Genomic DNA, 17,682 nt, shown 5'->3' on the forward strand with positions numbered 1-17,682 from the left:
TTGATATAGTTCAGCGAATTAAAAGACAGCGGCTACGCTGGCTAGGTCATGTTGTCCGGATGGACGAAAACACTCCAGCTCTGAAAGTATCCGACGCAGTACCCGCCAGGGGAAGCGGAGGAAGAGGAAGACCTCCACTCCGTTGGAAGGACCAAGTGGAGAAGGACCTGGCTTCGCTTGGAATATCCAATTGGCGCCACGTAACGAAAAAAAAGAAACGACTGGCGCGCTGTCTTTAACTCGGCTATAATCGCGTAAGCGGTGTTTACGCCAATTAAGAAGAAGATATATACCATCTGATCATATTTGATTCGGATACATTTAAACTGTCCCTGCATGTCTGATCTTCATAATTCATCTCTGATTATGATATACTACTGTGGGCAAAAAATAGTAAGACTTGTTAATTTAAATTTCGATCGAAAACACATTCGTCGAAATATTATTTTCAATGTTGGTTTGACTGACAGTGACATCTGTGCCAAATGTCAAATCAAAACAATTATTATTGTTTAATATACTTATGTATGTACGTTTGTCTTTCTGAAGTTCACAAAGTGCATTCGGCGATCTTTACGATGAGTGAAATTATTCAACAAAGAAGTTCCATTAAATTTTATGAGCAGAATCACATTTTTAGGTGCCGAAACGTTCAGAATGTTGGAAAATGCCTTCGGTGATAGAAAATTTTTTAGGAACATATTTCCATTCAAGGGTGATACACAGATTATAGTGGCTGTCGAATTTTTCGATACCATTTTTGTAGTACGATTTGTCCATTAGCTTCAAAACAGGCTACAGTTTTGGCGATAACTTCTTCATTCGATGAAAATTTCTTCACAGCGGGCATTCTTTTGAGATCTCAGAAATAGTCGCTGGGACTAGATCTGGAGAATACGGTGGATGCGGAGGCAATTCGAAGCACAATTCATGGATTTTTGCCATCGTTTTCTCAGACTTGTGAGACGGTGCATTGTCTTCGTGAAACAGTACATTCTTTTTATTTAAAGGCGGTCGTTTTTCGGCGATTTCGTTCTTCGAATGGTTCAATAACGCTATATAATAGTCTTTTTTGATAGTTCTTCCTTTTTCAAGGTAAGTAGTCAATAAAATTAAATCCATGCGCATCGTAAAATACAGACGCTGTAATCTAGTTAGTCGTCTGTTGCATTTTTCCACGGTTTCATCGTATACAGTCCACTCAGATGACTGTCGATTTGGAGTTTGGAGTGAAATGTTGGAGTAATTTTTCGTCCATTATCACATATCGACGAGTTTAACTCGAGTTTATTACGCTTGAACATCTCCAAACACTGCTTTCAACCATCAACTCGTCGTTATTTTTGGTTAATTTACACAGAACCTTCTCATACCCAAATATCCGTGAATGATATGATGTTTACATTAAGTATCTCTGGCACCTCGCTATGTCGAGGAACTTCACTTTACGGTCATCCAAAATAATTTTGTGAACTTTTTTTGATGTTTTCGTCGGTAACAACCTATTTTGTGCATCACCGTCTTTGGTGCTCATTTCACCAGTATTGGCCTCAACTGTATGTTTTCTTATCAAAAAGCAACATTTTATCAACACGAGAAATTTCTTTTATTGATTTAAATTGATATGATTCACATATTAAAGATCCGACAGCTGAATTCTAAGTCTTTATTTTATAGCTAATAAATTTTAAGTCATTTGTAGAAAATTTGTATACATATTTACAAATGAGACTTTCTATTTCAGTTATTTGAAAGCTTCAGCTTTTAAAAGCTTTAGTGCAATTATTTACAAGATCAGTTGTTTCTCATTGAAGGCAGTAAAGTGTAGCATAGTTTTAGGCTGCTACTTGCTTGACAATATTAAAAGCTTTGCGGTTTTAAAATTAAATTCTTAATGCAATACGTATTTTATATTATTGGCGTAGTTGCTTGCGGTTTTTTTAATTATTATATTTTTCTTCTTACCGCGATTAAGAAGGGTAGTGTTGGAATATGTATGACCGACATAAAGAATTGTATTTGGAATATATTGTATTTTTAGAAAATGAAATTACGTGAAGTTTTTAAAAGTACCGGAGACGATATATGTATGTATGTTGTCAATCAAAATGACGTTGATCGAGCTAACTGAAACTTATTGAAACAGGAGAAAGTAATCTTTATCAAGACGATACACTGAAGCAAATAAATCGAAATAGAAAATTGTATTGAATACTTAGAAGGACGTTGACCTCTTAGTTATCAAAAATAAAAAAAAAAATTGAAAACTTCTAAGAATTGAGAATTGAAAAGGTTTGCTTGGGAACCATATTTTCCATATTGAAAATTACAGAAAAACGAAATGGATGCCAGAATCCAGCCAACCAAGCGCTTATCTTACTTATAGTATATTATTCATAATTGGGAGGAATAAAAGCTTATTTACAACAATATGAAAGTGAAAAACAATAATCAGAGACGAATAGCAGATTTTTGTTATATCATTCTGCTTTTTTATTGGCTATTTTGAAATGATTGTTATAAATACTGCTTGGTCCCATTTCTCTCCACAAATATGTAAATGTTTACAAGTAATTCTTATATATCATATCAATGCCAATATCAGAAGAGTTCCACTGAAATTCAACAACATAAATTATAGTTAAATTATAGTATTGTTAAATAAAAATCGGCAAAAATTTCAGTACGGGCTCCTAGATGCGAATTATAAAAAATTTCTTCGTCTGCAAATTGACATGTGAATTTAAAAAATCTACTTTTTATTTGCATACAACATAAATACATATGTACATATGTCCATATGTGTATCGAATGTTAATATATTTGAAAATATTCCCCCAAAATTTGATGATGGCGCGGTTAATAATTTTCGAAATACCAACGTATTTGTCAACATTTTTTAACTTCTCGGTTCTTAAAAACTTTAAGCACGTTTTTCTGGAAGAAGATCGAAGCGGCTGGTTCAATCGACTGGCTATTTTTAATTTGAAAATTTTTACATTCAACCTTCATTTATAATTTAGTCAGATAATTCTCGAAGCTATCAGATTTTTGATAATAATTTCGAATCCTTCCAAAACGACATCGCTTCGCTCTATGGGCTCTTGATAAGTTCCAAAATGATCCGACGTTTTCGAGCCAAATTTCTTTCAGCGATGTGGCCTATTTCAGGCTCAGTGAGACGAAGAGCTTCAAGAGCTGCTATTTCGTCCAGAAAAAAACAACGGTTTGGGCTTGTGGGTCGGTGAAATTATCGGTCCATATTTCTTCAAAAATAAACATTTACTAGAAACGCTAAGATTATTATATTAAATATAGTAGTCTTGTATATGGGGTAAATAGGGTTTGATCGCAAAGTAATAGGACTGAGTCGATTTAAAAAAAAAATATTAAACCAATCGTTACAATTCTTTAAAAACTTTCAAAATAGACGTCACGGAAGGCATTCTCCGGAATAGTCTTGAGAGCCGAGGTGCATGCTGCTTGAATCCCCTTTGTCATCTTGCCGCAAATTCTGGTCGTCAGTGAGCACTTTTGGGGCCATCTTCTCGCACATCTTCACATGTTCAAGTGCTCCGTGACAATGTCATGAACCACAGATTTTGATAAATTTAACATCTGGGCAATTAAACGAATACTTAGTCGACGGTCTTCCAGCACGGTCTTCATCAGCGACCTCTTTCCGGCCCTCCAAAAAGGCCAGGTGCCACCGAAACACAACACTTCTTGCTAAAGCAACATATGGGTAAGCCTGCTTGATCATATCAAACGTCTCTGTCGCAGATTTACCGAGGTTCACACAGAATTTAATCGCATACTTCTGGTCTTACGAACGCTACATTTTCGGCTTACACCACGCACAGAAACATGTCGCGTGAAAATGTTTGTACTGACTCTCCAGGTGCTCGGACACAATTGACCAGCCGCTCGTTCATTCGTTCAAGCTAGGAACGTCCTCTACTGAATCCAATCGGTGCGCGCACGCTCCAAAGTATAGTCACGGCAGAAGAAAAACAGTTCTATTACTTTCCGGACAAACCCTGTATGTCTACATCGAAGTTCTTCAACGTTTCCAGTGCAGTAGTCGGTAACTTGTTGTTTTTTAACTTTGCTTCTGCCCGCAATGGCATTGCTATTGATCAAGTTTACCTTTGAGCTGCAAACGTCGCACGAAGTTGTCACTATTCAAAAGGCCTTTAAATCTATCTATCAATAAGATTTTCCACATACTTTTTCTGAAAGCAGCAAACTCTACACTGAGTAGTATTCTTTGCAAGTTTCACCCATTTCACTTCTCTGAGTCCGCCACTGACTAAAGTCTATGCGGACAATCCCGCTTCGATCCAGGCCTTGGAGCAAAACATCACTCGCGTTCGGTGTCAGTTACCAGTCGACATGCTTGGACGAGCCATCGAAAATTGGACTCAACGGATGGACCATCTGAGACGTAGCCGCGGCCAACATTTGAAAGAGATAATCTCCAAAAAATAAATGGCAAAGAATGTTCTTTCGAATGATAATAAAAATTCTCCATTAAATTTGAAATTTATGTGTTTTTTTCGTTAAAAAAGTAGAGAACCTCGAAATTAATCACTTTTTAATAACACTTTGGTTTCTGGATTTGAGATGATTTCAAGCAGAAAAATTTTCTTCACCGTCATATATCTTTTTTCGGAGATCCTGCTGGAGATCGGCTATGGGATCAAGGAAATTTAAAATATGCATCACCATTTATTAAAGTACTTTAAATTCTATAATTTTTATTACAAACAATGCTTCTTCAAAAAAAAAAAAAAAAAAACATTTTTTCCTTCTTGCATATGGATATAACAGCTTAAGAGGTTAGGCCAATGTGAGATTCTCAAAAGATCGTAAAAGATATTTTTATTAAACTACACTTTAGCGTTCTAAAAACATTATTCCTGCGTTTGCTTCAATTTGGTTAGTTTTTTCGGTTAATTTTAGGATTGTTTTTTTACAAGTCCGACATTTTGTGAAAAAATAATAGAATGCCCCCAATAAAAACATGGTACATACATATGTACGTCCTTTACTAGCAAGGGCGACGGTAGAGACCCTATTGATAAAGATGACTTGAGTTTGAGCTCAGTAGCCGCCATTTTTTTTATCAATCCGTCAATATACATACATACTTATGTAAACTGTATACTTCCAAATACATGTTGAATAAAAGCCTGAAAGGCAGAAATTGATTTCCTTTTTCTTCGCTATTGAAATAAATTTTTAAGAAAATTCCAAATATGATATGTAAATCATATACATACATATGTACATATAAACATATGTATATGCATATATATGTACATACATACGTGCATATAAACATATATTAGTACATTATATGTTTATAAGTATATATTTAAAGTATGCAGAATTTAGATAAATTATTGCAAAATACTTACAAATACTTAGTTGCACATATCTACACACATTCACAATGTTTTTATTAATCTACATATACATATATACATACAGTTGTAATACATGCATATACCGCGATATGTGTACATATGCATGTATATATGTACATACATGTATGTTTGCGCGAATTTCGATAGGGACTGAGTGCTCGATTTCAAAGTAATTTTCGAACAGTTACGATTCATTGAACAGACGGTGTAGTTCATAACATAAATAACGGGAATAAATTAAGTGTTTTACGGACCTAATAAGACATATACACACATACATACATATGTATGTACATGTGTATATTTGCAGAACAGAAATTATCCGTGCGGTGAAAATATATGTAAATACTTGTGAAGAGAATTATTTGTACTGCAAGTAATTAGTTGTAATATTAATGTGAGTGAGAGTGCGCCTAAAATTCCGGCGGCGCGGATAAATATCCAGATTCTTGCAAATAGAGCGCGAATAAGTTTATTTTGAATGTGAGTGCTGAAAATTGTTATTTCAAAAGTGAGAAATTTGATATATTTCGATGCAATAAAATTGGAAAAATAAATAAATTAATTTAATTAAAAAATAATAATAAATTAATTTCAAGAAAATTTAATTAAACTTTGATATAATCATATATAGCTGAATATTAGTAAAAAAAATATTAAAAATTAAAACAAAATACTTTAACTTTATTTTCTATCGCGTGTTTTTTTATTAATTTTTTTAACCTTTAAAAAGTGTTAGTCATTATTTGGGTTGTCATATTCTATTAATGATAAAATTGATTTGTGATAGCTGAAGTGTGATAATTGCATTGCTGATTAAAAATACTTCTGTGAAAATTAAATACATACAAATGTTCATATGTACATATTAAGGTGGGCCAAAAAAAGTTTTTATTTTTATTTTACGGAGTGCACCACACCTCGATAATTGAAAAAAACATTACCTTGATTTTTGACTTGCTTTGACGTGGTTTTTTCGGCTTCGGTCACCCTTGCCATGATATTCGGCCGATTGAGCGTGTGTTTCCGGGTCGTAGGCATAGATCCAAGACTCATCACCAGTTATAATACGTTTCATGACATCCCGGTAGTGGAAAGCATTGTTCCACACACGTTAACTCGGCGCAATTTTTCGAAAAAAAATTTAGTGATTTTGGAATCAATCGTTCTTTCACATTTTTAGGCCTAAATTATCATTTAAAATGCTTTTCATTGATATTTCCGATATTCCAACGATGCCAGTAAGATCTCTGACTATTAAGCGTCGGTTCTTAAGCACCAATTTCTTTATTTTATTGACGTGTTGATCATCAGTTGATGTTGATGGCCACATGGAATGGAACTTCTTTGTTGAATAATGTCACTCATCGTTAACATCGCCGAATGCCTTTTATGTAGTTCAGAAATATAAGCGTATACTAAACACTAATTATTATTTTGATGTGACGTTTTGCATCGATGTCACTGACAGTCATATCAACCTAAAAAAAAAGATATTTCGAGAATGGGTTTTCGCGAGAAATTTAAATTAAAAAGTCTTACCATTTTTTAATGTTAAATCATTGAAGTAGTAGTTTTTTTAAGCACAAAAATCGCCGTTTAAGGCTAAAAGTAATTCTTAATATATAGTATATATGTATATATGAAATATATGTTAGGGTGGTAAAAAAACTCCAATATTTTTTTAGCTTGACACTCTGAAAAACAAACATCTTACGATTTTTCGTAAAACTATGAAACCAATTTTGTTCAGCAGTAAATTTTCTACAAAACTATCAGTTTCTAGATTTGTAATGATTTTTTGTCTTCATTGAGCCATAAATTCAAAAGAAAAAAACCTTAAAATAATCTACTGTTAATATCTCTTAACTGGTTAAGTTTACAAATAAATCGTAAGAGGCCATTTTGTAGAGCATTCAATTTCCTACAAAATCTATGAAATGAAATATTTTTCCAAGTACTTGGAGGGGAGATTTGAATTTTTCTATCTGATAATAAGAAAAAAATAGAAAATAGTTAGGCGAATGACTCTTCCGCTTCAATTAAGAGCTCATATTTGGAAAGACTCTTTTAGGGGAATCTAAAAACATATTTTTCAAAGTACCAAGCGAAAAACAAAAATTCGGATATTTTTTTTACCCACACTAATGTATATACCTTTTTTTTTAATTTAAGTCAGAAATAAATAAATATAAATGAGCAAAGGAAATCGGTGCAATTAAAATTTTAAAGAAAAAACAGGAACAATTTAAAAACATATACATACATATGCTGGGACCATATTAATTTCTTCTTCATCATTTCATATGTACAATTTCGTCCAGAAAAATCGCAACATCGTCTGGAAGTTGTAAATTTATCGCGTTCCCAACTGCTGATGGACTTTCGAATAAGATTTATGTGTCAAAAATACAACTCTGGGTCAAGAAATTATATTTGACAAAAACTTATTTATTGCAATTTAAAATATCCTAAACCAAGAACAAATAATATTTATATTAAGAGCACAAAGCAGTTAAAGAAATCGCGCCGGCTTCAATTTGTTGGCTTCTTATATTGCAGGGGTGATAAAAATATAATAAGTAATTGCTTTGCTTATCTACGATAGTTCTTTACGGCATTTTATTACTCATAATTCAGCGTGTACAACAACACTATTCTTATCATTTGTTTATAACAAAATTTGAGTCACTGCCGTCATGCTATTCATCTCCACAGCAAAGTTTGTTTAATTGAATACGATCACGAGTACTCAAGAGTAATTATGACGCGAGTGAAATTGTGAGTTTTTTAATTATTTTTTTTTATAAGTCTAAAAAATATCAATGAAAACTGTTGGTAAAACCATCCAAAGCAAATTCCAACCTGAAATTTTTCTCTGTATAGTACATTCTTACGCACACAACTGTTTACATTTACCTAGTAACACGTGGTTACTGCTAAAGTTTTCAGCAAGAGACATTAGTGTCTTAAAATCTGCTGCCATAAACATGTTGCTGAAAGAAATCCGTGTCGTATACAACAGAAACACACAAACCCAAGCGCACAAATTCCACTCACAGCCAAATAGTAATCACACGCATATTTAACATACATATGTATATTAGGGTGGTTGCAATGGTATTGAAATAATGTTTTCTTTTTTATTGAGTGCCTTAAACATAAATTCAAAATTTTTTAAATAAATTTTCTCAAAATAATATTTTATTCGTTCGATAAGAGCATGTTAGTGTTAATACTCAAAAATTAATATTAATTATCATTTAAGGAGTTATAATATTTCAAGTGCTTTTAGCTGACTTTTTACCGAAAATATTGGTCAACGTCTGAGATATATATTCTAAATTCAGAGATACTCCTAACAACAATGTCCTTGTGTCAAAAATGGGTTGAATCCGTTATAATCTGAGAAGTCACTATGAAAATTTGAGATCACCCTAGTACACACAATCATTCAAAATATTTTCTAATATAAATAAGTGGTTAAGAGTATGCTGGCTAAAGAATATAAGAAATAACTATTTAGAATCTATTGTAGAAACATTTGGTTTTGATAAGATAAGTATTTATAAATGTAATTACACCCAGGGGTATAACTTCATATGCATTTTAAAATTCAATCTGCTATCCGTACTAGATAAAATAAGCTTGTTCCAATGAAAAATCAAAACTTGGGAGACTCTAGCAATTTATTAGAACCAGTTCCAGTACGTAATACAGTATTACACAATAACAATTGAATTGTACGTTCATTCGGCATTTAGAAAAAATATTCCTTTAAGGGGTTTCATGGGTTTCCTGGGGTAGAAAAGAGCATTCTTTCAACAATTTTATTCTCATATAAAAAAAGGAAATATTTTATTAGTACTTTTTATTGTTACCAACATACACTATTAATAAGAAAATTCTGAAATTTTTGGAAAAAAAATATTTTAAACTCGGCCATTTCTGCAGACCCCTCGGAAAAAACATGCGCCCACGTTGATAGGATAACTCCTTACAAGATCATCTAAAGTAAAAAATACGTGTTTTAGTTAAAACCATAACTTAGAACTTGAACGAAGGCAAAAACTGAAAACTGGATTTTTGACAGATAATTTTACAAAACAATAAAAATTTCAATAAAAAAAATCCTTTGTCCAAGTCTAGTATCTAAAAGACCTATGTATTTCATGAAGAACGGTTGAGTAGTTCTCGAGAAATCTTGCTAACTGACTTCAAAAACACAGTTTCGAGAAGAACGCGTTTAAAGACGGCGCACTTAGCCCAGCTGGCCTCGAGCGCAAAAGTTCGCAAGGCTGTATCTTCGAAATCATTATTCGGGTCAACTTGAAAATTTAGGATAATATTCTAAAGGTGTTGTAGAATTTAATAAGACAATAAAAAAATCGATTTTTGGAAACCCGTAAACCCATATAATCCCTTAAAAACGGTGAAAACTGAAGGTCACACACTGGCCAATAAATGGAGGCCGATTTAAATAATTTCTTCACTGTCTGCGGAGATACTGAAAAGATTTGTCACGTGCATTTGTTTTTTAATATACAGTGGCGGACAAATACACCCCCTCTTTTCGTGGTTCTGAAACCACAAAAAACTCGCCAGAACGGGTTATCAGATGAGTCGAGGTTCAAAATTATTGGTTGTGATCCGATTTCATACATTTTCATTGTCGGTAATAGTTGGAATAAGCATTGCCTTAAGCGAATTTGGCTTAAGAACGGGTTTTATTACCAGATAAGTCAATAAGGCATTTTTTGTAGTGATAGAAAAAGAAATTTTGAGGCAAAACTAAGGCTGAGAAAGCACCGAAGAATTTTTTTTTTTTTTGGATTTTGGAGAGGTGTTACGGCCTCTGTAGTTGAAATTTTAGCTTTTATTGAGGGTAATAAATGACGTTACAAGTAGAAATTGCTGTTAGAACATAAATTGATACTTTTAGTGGATAATTTGGCACTCAACACAAGTTGAATCTTTCAACAAGATAAGTATCTAAAGCATAGTGTGCAAATTATTAACAGTTGGCGGCTGGTTTATTATGGTCTCAGACAACTAAACATAACATCTCAAAGCCAGGTTTTGAATACATACATATACATATGTATTAGAATATGTCTAGAAAATGTTAAGAGGGAATTATTAGAAAAAGCAAACAGATTTTTACCGTTGTTATATGCAAAGAACGCTTAGTAGGAGCTTGGAACAGCATTACATCTGCAGAGCTGCCAAATTTAGTAGAATCGATGCCAAGATGATTTCAAGTTTCAAAATGTAATAATAACTAGAATTAGGTAGAGCTTTCGCACTTAAATATGTTATTTTATACAGAATGTAAACTTTTGTCCGTCACTGTTGCTTTAGTGCTTTGTGAGATATGTATGTATGTAAATTACATCTGTTAAGGGGTTTTTAAAACTATTCAAAGAATTGTATATTAATTTATTTGCTAGTTATAGCACCTTATAGGTTTTCGATTAACGGAATTTTCTGGGCGTGGCAATTTCCGATTTCGACCCTGTATAATACCAACCTTTCATGGGTGCCAAGGAACACGTGTAACAAACAGACGGACAGACAGATATCGGAAACTCAACTTGTCTCGTCATCCTAATAACTTTAGATACATAACTGTATACTATACTCTCGATTAGTTTTAGATATTACACACAACCGTTTGATGAACAAAAATATTCTACTCTGTAGCAACGTGTTTCAAAGTATGAAAAACACTCAGCAATGTAAAATATTTCAACCAAGATAAAATAAATTAAAGGCGCAAATTCATAAAAAAAACTTTATTAAAATTAACAGTAATTTACTGATAATAACATATTTCGTAAGCAATAAGGAAATTCCAAAAATAAGCAATTTTATAAAGTATATGAAAGAAAATACAAAGGCTTTTATGCCTTATCAAGTTTTGCTCTAAAGTTTATGAAGTATTTTGCACAGGCACGATAAGAAAATTAACCTTTTTTAAATATATATTATTATGAGTACATGTAAATATACAACAGTGTGTATTAGGCAACAAAGGCGGTCGCCGTGACCGGACGGCTTAAGTTCATGACCCTAAACAAACAGTCGGTAATCAATATATAACCTTCAGAGTTGATATAGGGGCTAAGTCTGGAGGTAATTCGCTCAATTTATCCATTTTAGGCACAAAGATACACTGATATCAGTAAAACATATCCCTTAATTTTCATTAAGATACTCACATATTGGCAGACATATGCTTTGTAAAGTCACCTGGAAGTTTGAAAATCGTTAACTTAGGTAAATGGGAGTTAAGGAAAGTATTTACACGATTCAATCCATTTTTTACGCACCGACGTACCATTTTCAGTTAAGCAAATAGCGAAGTGAACTTTAAGGCAACGAAGAAATCCATCGTTGAGTAAACCTAATATTTTTCACTCGAACTTGATAAGTTTCTAGTGTGAAATATTTGTTTCGAGATAATGCACTATTTGCTTTCTGACGTGTCGGAAATGTGTGGGCTTTCTAAGCAATGATTCAAGAGTTTCTCAAAACATTAATTTTAACATCTGTAACAAAAACAAGCTTATATACCATAGTTCTTGGATGTTACTCATTCAGGCTAGAAAGTGTTCGATAAATAAAGTTTCGTTTCTTTGAATAAACTCTTGATTACTGGATTCTTACAAGAGACTGAAGGTTGCATATTTAGATAAGACGCACTTATAGTATATTTTGCAAACATACATACATACATACATATAAAAAAATATATATAATTTACAATCAAACAACGCTCTTCCCTTTGACTCACTGTTTTGATGTAAATTAGTATTTTTTAAATCCACTCATATCAATTTCCGCAAGCTATGAACTTGGAAAAACTGTTTCTTTATTTACATTCTTATTCTGATTTTAATTATTTTTGGATTTTTTTGCGTTTTACGTTTTTCATTAATTGTAGGCTCTCTGGTCACTCGCATTTCAATTGTTTATGCCTCATTATCGCGTAATTACTCATTTAAAAAACATTTGTACGCTTCGAACCGAGTACTGTTATCAGTCAAAGCTTGCTGGTATATAATATAATGCCATACGTGAGCGGGTGGATAAGTTGTGCGCTGACCAATACAAGGTTCGTTCCAACGTAAACAGGACTTAAAAAAAAAAACAGAACAAATGTTTTTTTCGGCGAAATCAATTTATTTTATTCAAAATAGTCTCCTTCTGCTTCAATACAGCTTTTTTGCACGGTCCAAAAGCATGTCGAACGAGTGTTTTAGCCCGTTGGCCGCTATGGCCGCCAGTATGCCGGTGCAAGCCTTTTGAATGGCCTTTGCGTCTGCATAACGCTTTCCTTTCATGGGCAAATGCATTTTTCCGAAAATAAAGAAGTCGCACGGTGCCATATCACGAGTGGTTAATGGTTAAAATGTGATTTTTGGTCAAATAATCAGTCACAATGATGTCCCCGAATGTTGGATTCTGAGCAATTTTTGGTCGTCAGTCAATTTGTGCGGAACAAACCGTGCACACACCCTTCGTAAGCTCAAATGTACGATCAAAATGGGATAAATCGATGTTTTGGAGATGTTCAATTCCATTTCCATGAATTTTGATTTTGGCTGATTTTTGATGAAATCCCGCACAGTTTCGATTGAATTTCCGGTGGAAGCGAGCGAAATTGGCGCGCCAGGCGTTCACGCTTGTTGAATTAGGCACGATGATTTATACGGCGGTGATGATCCTTTGGCTTCTGGTGAGGAGTAGTTACTCCCAGAAGGCGGTGATGGTCCTTTGGCTTCTGGTGAGAAGTAGTTACTTCCAGACGGCGGTGATGGTCCTTGGCTTCTGGTGAGGAGTAGTTACTCCCAGACGGCGGTGATGGTCCTTTGGCTTCTGGTGAAGGAGAAATATAATTAAATATCGCCTGAACTCCGCTTAGCAACTCACTCAGCACTATCCCTTCTCTCTAGCCTGTACTTACGTGCGAGTCGCCTGTTAATCGCGTTAGTTTGGTAACGGTGCACTACGGTGTGCAGGCAGCGGTAGTGACGCTGCTCGAGGCCGCGCTGCTGTGAGTATGCGTACTTACAACTAGTAACACCAATTTTTAATTTAGTTTTTCAAATGCACAAATGAGTACTTGCAACTAGTAAAAATAATTTTAATCTCTGGCCTTGTCGTACAAATGCACAAATGAATACTTAAAACTAGTAAAATTAATGTTGAGCGCCGGCCTTATGGGTTTAGTCGTACAGGTGTAGCACGCATCTTTCCCTGCCGTATCGCACCAATAGTCGGTCGCCTTCCAATTTCTGCAGGGCCAAACGTCGGCCTCGGAAGAATAGCGTTCGCTTGGGGCGCTTGATGAAATGCTGTCGCGTCATGGTCAGCCCTTTCAGGAACCCTGGAATTTCGTTCGCTGGAGTTATTTCTTCGGGCGATGTGATAAGCGGGGCTGCTGGTGCGCTGGTCTCGGCCATGGGACTTTGTTTCGCCGTCGTGGTCGTTTGGGCCTCTGGGTGAATCGGTGTCGGTGTTTGGCCAGACGCCCCATCGACGGTCGGTTGGGCCTGTGTGCTTAGGCGTGTAGCGGTTAGGGGTTGGCCATCGATGGTGATAGTCAGGTCTCGCTTCCTTAAGAAATCCATGCCTAAGATGACATGTTCCGAAAGCGTCGGTAGAGCTGATACAAGTAGTCGCGTAGACTTGTTATCCAGCTCTATTGCAACAGGATACATTTTCGTGCTAGGTATATACGTCTGGTTAGCTAGCTGAATGCGACGGGTCTGGCGTCTGGCTTTGATTTGGTGGTTATCTAGATGGCGTTGAAGTTCTTTACCGATATATGTGAGCGTGGCTCCGGTGTCCACCAGAGCTTCTATCTGCATGCCTGCGACAGTAATGGGCAAATAATAACGGCCATCTTGTTTCCCTTCTGGGCACGGAAGCGTTGCTCTGAGTGCTGTTGTACTGGGTTTGGACGGAGTAGCTCGCACTGTCGCATGTGTAGGACAATTGCAGTCTCGCGACATGATTCCGTCGCGTCCACAGCGAGAGCAAAATATTCGCTGCTGGTTGCGACATTGGTGCCTTCGATGTCCCGGCTGATTACATCGCCAACAAACTTTCTCGCGGCAATACTTAGTACTTACCGCCGTCAAACAGTGATTGGTGTTTCTTGCTTGCCTGGTCTCCTCGCCTTTTAACAATTCGAATTCTTCGGTTAACTCGAGTAGTTCGTCTACGCTGTTGAAGTCGCTTCGACGGACGTATAAGCGATATTCCACCCTTAGACCGTCATATATACGTTCGGTGTGATCTTCCTCGCGAAATTTCGGGTGCTGGCGAATAAGCGTTTGGATGGCCAACACATAATCCTTTGCTTTCTCTCTGGGTAATTGCTTGCGCTGATGGATGGTTTCTTCCAGATGTGCGAGATGTCGTTTCGGTAAAAAGAACCGTTCAGCCTCGTAACGAAAGTCGACCCACGTGTTAATGACATTGCGTTTTATACGAAACCATTGCAGCGCTTTGTCTTGCAAAATTTCCGGCATAGTAGCTAGAAGCTGGTTATTTGCTATAGAGTAGCATTCGGCGAGTTCCTCGCATCGCTCCAGAAAGTCGTGTAAATTTTCGCGACCGCTGTAGCGTATGTTCCATCGCCGCATGGAGTTTATAACCTCCAAATCTGGCAATTTTGCAGCCGATGTGATTTCGTCACGTGTTGCTATTGCTTTGCTCGGGATTCTTACCGTGGTGGTTGGAACAGGTATGGAGGCATTACCTTCCTCTTTCGTTTCCCTTTCCAAAGCTTTCACTAGGACCTCCGTGGATTTACTGTGGCGCTTTGCACGGATGCAGGCGCTCAGCTCGCTACGGAGATCTGCTACGGTGCGCCCTTCGACAGCGATGTGGTGTCGTCTGCACTCGGTGACTAATCGTTCCTTTTTTAGCCAATAAATCCAACTAGTCGTGTCCGTCTCAAGCGTTTGAGCCTTATTCGCTGAAGTACTGCGATGCTTATGATTGTGTAGGGGGTGTGAACCTGATTCATGAGCGTTGGTGACCGTTTCATGTTTTTCACTGTCACTCACAAAGTCAGGTCCCTGCTCGGGCGCCATTTGTAATGGGGTTTCGTCCATAGCTGAGGTATGCTCAGCCGCTCCAGGGTCAGCCTTGGGACCCACGAACCCTTAGCAAAGAAAAGTGTTTACTCTCGTAAAGATGTATCCACACCCCCTTATGTGGACAGCCAGACCAGCGTGTATTTATACGGCGAGTCAGATGGAAGCGAACGAAATTGGCGCGCCAGGCGTTGACGCTTGTTGAAGTTGGCACGGTGATTTATACGGCGGTGATGATCCTTTGGCTTCTGGTGAGGAGTAGTTACTCCCAGAAGGCGGTGATGGTGCTTAGGCTTCTGGTGAGGAGTAGTTATTCCCAGACGGCGGTGATGGTCCTTGGCTTCTGGTGAGGAGTAGTTACTCCCAGACGGCGGTGATGGTCCTTTGGCTTCTGGTGAAGGAGAAATATAATTAAATATCGCCTGAACTCGTTGAACTCCGGTTAGCAACTCACTCAGCACTATCCCTTCTCTCTAGCCTGTACTTACGTGCGAGTCGCCTGTTAATCGCGTTAGTTTGGTAACGGTGCACTAGCGTGCAGGCAGCGGTAGTGACGCTGCTCGAGGCCGCGCAGCTGTGATGCCGCTATATCACAACGCAACTACGGTCGAGCCATTGCGCGCACTGATATCACACCGAGTCGGTGTGATATCGTTTCGACGCAACGACTGCGAAAACTAACACATCGGCAGAGTCATTGCGAGCACTGGTATTACACCGATTTGGTGTAATACCTTTTCAACGCAACGCCTGCGAAGACTTACAACATCAATTGGGCAGAGCCATTGCGAGCACTGGCATCACCCGAGGTGTGATGCCTTTTCAACGCAATGCCTGCGAATCCCATCGAAATACCTAATTCTACTGTATATAAGGCAGAGCCATTGCGAGCACTGGCATCACACCGAAGTGTAATACCTTTTCAACGCAATGCCTGCAAAATACCTAATTCTACTGTATATAAGGCAGAGCCATTGCGAGCACTGGTATCACACCGAGGTGTAATACCTTTTCAACGCAATGCCTGCAAAATACCTAATTCTACTGTATATAAGGCAGAGCCATTGCGAGCACTGGCATCACGCCAAGGCGTGATACCTTTTCAACGCAATGTCTACCACAACTAGCTACTTCACTTACCGCTGCCTATTGCTGCTGACTGCTGGGCGACCGTCCTCGCTGGCGAGCTGGAAGAAATGATCGCATTCGGTGTGAAGTGCTTGCTTATATAGCAGCATAGCGCAGCTTTCGTCAGTGTAGTGAGGTATGTTGTGTGCGTAGCTTTGGTCAATGCGGTGAGGTGAAGTTTACTACGTGCAGGATAATTCTAGTATGGTGGAAAGCTCTATGTTGATGTATGGTGAGGGTAAATGATGTACCGTGTTGAAGTAAATTATTGTAAGGTGGTGAAAGCTACGTTACAAAATGTTATGAAATTTTCACTGGGCAATCGATAAACATAGCAGATTCTAACGCACTAGTCGAAATATAGATGGCGCCACGAAGGGGTGCTAGATTCAAAAAGTCCTGTTTACTTTGGAATGCACCTTGTATAATTATTACACGAGTTCAACGCCTACAACGAGAGGGAATCAGTGTCGTTATAACTCTTTCCCAACTAACCGCAACTCAATGAATTTTAATAGTTTAATAAAGATTTTTTAAGATCTACGTAGACTATGCGAATTTTACTCTCCAACTTTGAGTTTAGGGTCCACAAATCACAATTAAATAAAGTTATTGTCGACAGTTTTTCGTCAATTTTTCATCTACATAGAATATAATTTATTTAATCAATGAATTAAAAGACTAGTTATCTAAATTATATTCGTAATCTCAAAAATTATCTCAAAAGCTTTCTGATTAAAAGTCCATAAACATCCCTCCAAGCGTTAAGCAATGTTAGAAGAGTCTTACACAATCTGTGGGTTTCTCAAATACTCCTAGTCTAGAGATTTACTTACAGCGACCCTTTACAAGTAATATCTACTTAGTCTAGCGACTAATTGTTGTTGGGCTCTCAAATCAATTGTTTCTAACCCTTGTTAAATATATTATGGGCGAATCATGGATATGGTTTATTAAAGAGAAAAACTATGAAACTTTTTTATGATGGATATAAATTCAATTCAATGAAC

At 36.7% G+C, this 17,682-nt stretch overlaps 2 protein-coding genes across 3 annotated transcripts in view; one reads left to right on the forward strand and one right to left on the reverse strand.

Moving 5' to 3' along the window:
* The first annotated feature begins 5,631 nt into the window (after positions 1-5,631).
* The window catches only part of LOC126761858 (uncharacterized), a 54,096-nt gene continuing 42,045 nt past the window's right edge, over positions 5,632-17,682 (forward strand). Inside the window, exon 1 of the mRNA XM_050478284.1 lies at positions 5,632-5,915. The gene's annotated coding sequence lies outside the window, so the exon portion shown is untranslated. The remainder of the gene's footprint in view (positions 5,916-17,682) is intronic.
* Positions 12,595-16,734, reverse strand: LOC126763389 (uncharacterized). 2 transcript variants are annotated; one of them, XM_050480857.1, is made up of 3 exons: positions 16,490-16,727; positions 16,033-16,399; positions 12,595-15,935 (listed from the first exon to the last, which is right to left on the reverse strand). In XM_050480857.1, exon 3 carries the CDS (start codon positions 15,560-15,562, stop codon positions 13,664-13,666), a length of 1,899 nt encoding a protein of 632 aa, XP_050336814.1. In that variant the 5' UTR covers positions 15,563-15,935; positions 16,033-16,399; positions 16,490-16,727; the 3' UTR covers positions 12,595-13,663. The 2 variants fall into 2 exon arrangements, with proteins under 2 accessions (XP_050336814.1, XP_050336813.1); XM_050480856.1 differs by lacking the exon at positions 16,033-16,399 and having other exon boundaries at positions 16,685-16,734.

This window comes from Bactrocera neohumeralis, chromosome 6, assembly GCF_024586455.1.
Source record: "Bactrocera neohumeralis isolate Rockhampton chromosome 6, APGP_CSIRO_Bneo_wtdbg2-racon-allhic-juicebox.fasta_v2, whole genome shotgun sequence".
NCBI lineage: Eukaryota > Metazoa > Arthropoda > Insecta > Diptera > Tephritidae > Bactrocera > Bactrocera neohumeralis.

Coding starts and splice junctions, on each gene's coding strand:
- LOC126763389 (XM_050480856.1), bottom strand. CDS start 15,562: ATGGACGAAACCCCATTACAAATGGCGCCCGAGCAGGGACCTGACTTT.